At 30.8% G+C, this 2,552-nt stretch overlaps 1 protein-coding gene across 1 annotated transcript in view; it reads left to right on the forward strand.

Annotated features, from left to right (window-relative positions):
• LOC107609708 overlaps window positions 49-2,552 on the forward strand; it is a 5,238-nt gene continuing 2,734 nt past the window's right edge. Inside the window, exon 1 of the mRNA XM_016311724.2 lies at window positions 49-979. Coding sequence (XP_016167210.1) covers window positions 452-979 — 528 coding nt within the window. The 5' untranslated portion in view covers window positions 49-451. The remainder of the gene's footprint in view (window positions 980-2,552) is intronic.

Consider the following 2,552-nt stretch of genomic DNA (forward strand, 5'->3'; position numbering starts at 1 on the left):
ACTTGTTGAATATTAATTTAAAATAATAATATTATTGCTATTTCTACAAAAACAATAAAAATGTCTGCGCAACTGGGAACAAGCTGCTGAACGACGATGACTAAATCAAAATTGAAAATTCAATTCCATTTTTCTTTCATTCTTCCTTTCTGATTCTAAGTCTGAGATGGTAGGTCATCAAAGCCAGCCAGCCAAATATGCGTGTGGTAACAGCCATGTTGATAAGTGTAAACATGCTCCTTCCATTTTCTCTCTAGCTTCCTTCTTTTCATTTCATCGCATCCATTGCACACCACGTGATGAACCGAGCAATTAACAGGGGAAGAAGAAGGAGAAGCGCATCATCATCACCAAAAAACCAAACTACCAGTAGTAGTAACCGTGATAACCGTACCTAAAACCAAATCAGTTAGTTAGAGAGAACCCATAACCGAAAAAGAAAGAGAAAAAGATGCTGCGGAGCCCGAGGAAAATTTCCATGCCCTTTACGAAACTGGGTTGGAATCTTGATTGGCGTTTCCTTGTGTTAATAATGGCACTACCCCTTTCTTTATTTTTCATGTTCGTTTCTTTTCCCAACCCAACCACTTTAACAAACTTTTCCGCCTTTTACCCGGTCCGCCACTTTATGAGTATCAGGTTCCCTTTGGGAACCACCACCACCGCCATAATGGACGACGATTCTCCTCCTTCGCCTTCGAAGGAGGAGTTGTTGCGATCAAGAATGGCGGTGTGTTTGGTTGGAGGTGCTAGAAGGTTCGAACTCACAGGACCGTCCATAATAGAGATGATTCTGAAGGAGTACCCGAATTCCGATCTGTTCTTGCATAGTCCGTTGGATTCAGACACGTACAAGTTCTCGCTGTTGAATTCCGCGCCTAAAATCGCCGCCGTTAGAATCTTCCAGCCTCGGCCATTGCCCGAGAACGATTCCTACGTCCGAGTCCTCTCCTCCATGAACTCGCCTAACGGTGTCCAGGTTTCATGCCTATTCTTTTTCTCTCATTTTTTCTTTTCAATAATAATAATAATAATAATAATGATAATAATAATAATAATAATTCAGCAGCTTCGTAATTTTGGAGTATTAGTATTATATTTCTGAATTAATATACTACAATAATACGTACACTTCTTCCATGTATGCGTTTGATTATCCTTTCTTTTGATTTAGCACTTTTCTTTAGGGAGAGTTTTTTTTGGTTTTCCACCTCAGTGGATTTTCTTTTTTGCAGTGTCGATTGAATTCTTTTCTTTCCAGATACCCTTTCTCATCATCACCTAACCAAATAGAAAAATGCAAATTTCTTATTTTTATTATTAAAATTTGTTTTGTTTGAAAAATTAATTCATTCTTTTCTTCTTCCTATCATCTTCCAAAGTCTATTACTACGGATGCTAAAAAGCAGCTTTCGACTTCAATCGTCATTCTTGAGGGGGACAGAATATTTTTCAATAATAGAGAGAAGAGAAAAATATTACGGAAAGTGGTGGTAGGAAAGTTTGGAATCACTATTATTATTTTGATAAACCACTTTTAATAGGAATTTAATTTCTATCCATTGTTAGCCAATAATAGTCAATGCAAATCTCTTCTAAAGCTAATATCTAATTAAGTACATGAAAATTAAACTTTTTATTAGACCATCTCGAGTAGAGAACTCATCCCAATTTCTGTTTATAACCCACCTGTCATAAAAAGTAACTCCACATCAGCTTTTACGTCATAAACAATAAATATGAACTCAAAGCATCTTTCTCTTCTCCATTAGGAAGAACTAACTTTAGTCTTTATTGTGGTCCTACTTAATTAATTAATTAAAATACTTAAAATTAATATAATTAATTTTTTCAATAATATTATTTAAATTTATAAATTTAAAAATAATTCATTATTAAAAGATATTAATATTAAATAAATTCATATATAATAATAATAATACACAATATATAATTCGAGATTATACTAATTTATAGTTTTGTGTTTACAACTGCTAATTTTAATAATATCATTAGCATTTTAAATTTTAAAAATAAAAATAACCAACTCAACTAAAAATTATTTTATAAGGTATAAAAATTAAATTTATTTTTTAATGTAAGTAAATTTAATTAATTATAATTTAATATAATAATATAAATAATATTCAATATTAATTATAATATAAATAATTAATATAAATTATTAATTAAATAAAAATATAATTATTTAATATAATTTTTATTATAATTATTACTAATTTAATTATTATTTAATTATTTAATTATTTTAGATTTTATATTATTATTTTTTTATAATAACTTGCCATTTAGCAAGTTATTATTGGTTAATTTGAGTCCCCGCTTAGAGGGACTCCTTTACCTTGATCCTTGTACGGGAATTCACTCCTTCTCTCCTCCAATGGTTAGAGTTCCTATATGTCAGAAAAAAATCAAAAGAAGAACTCATCATTGGAGGTGCTCTTAAACTCTCTATTTATCCAATTAAGTACGTGAAAGGCGGCTAACAATATTTTATAAATGGAATGGTAATTTTTTTTTTTTTTGTCTAA

The sequence above is a fragment of the Arachis ipaensis genome, chromosome B07, assembly GCF_000816755.2.
Source record: "Arachis ipaensis cultivar K30076 chromosome B07, Araip1.1, whole genome shotgun sequence".
Taxonomy (NCBI): domain Eukaryota; kingdom Viridiplantae; phylum Streptophyta; class Magnoliopsida; order Fabales; family Fabaceae; genus Arachis; species Arachis ipaensis.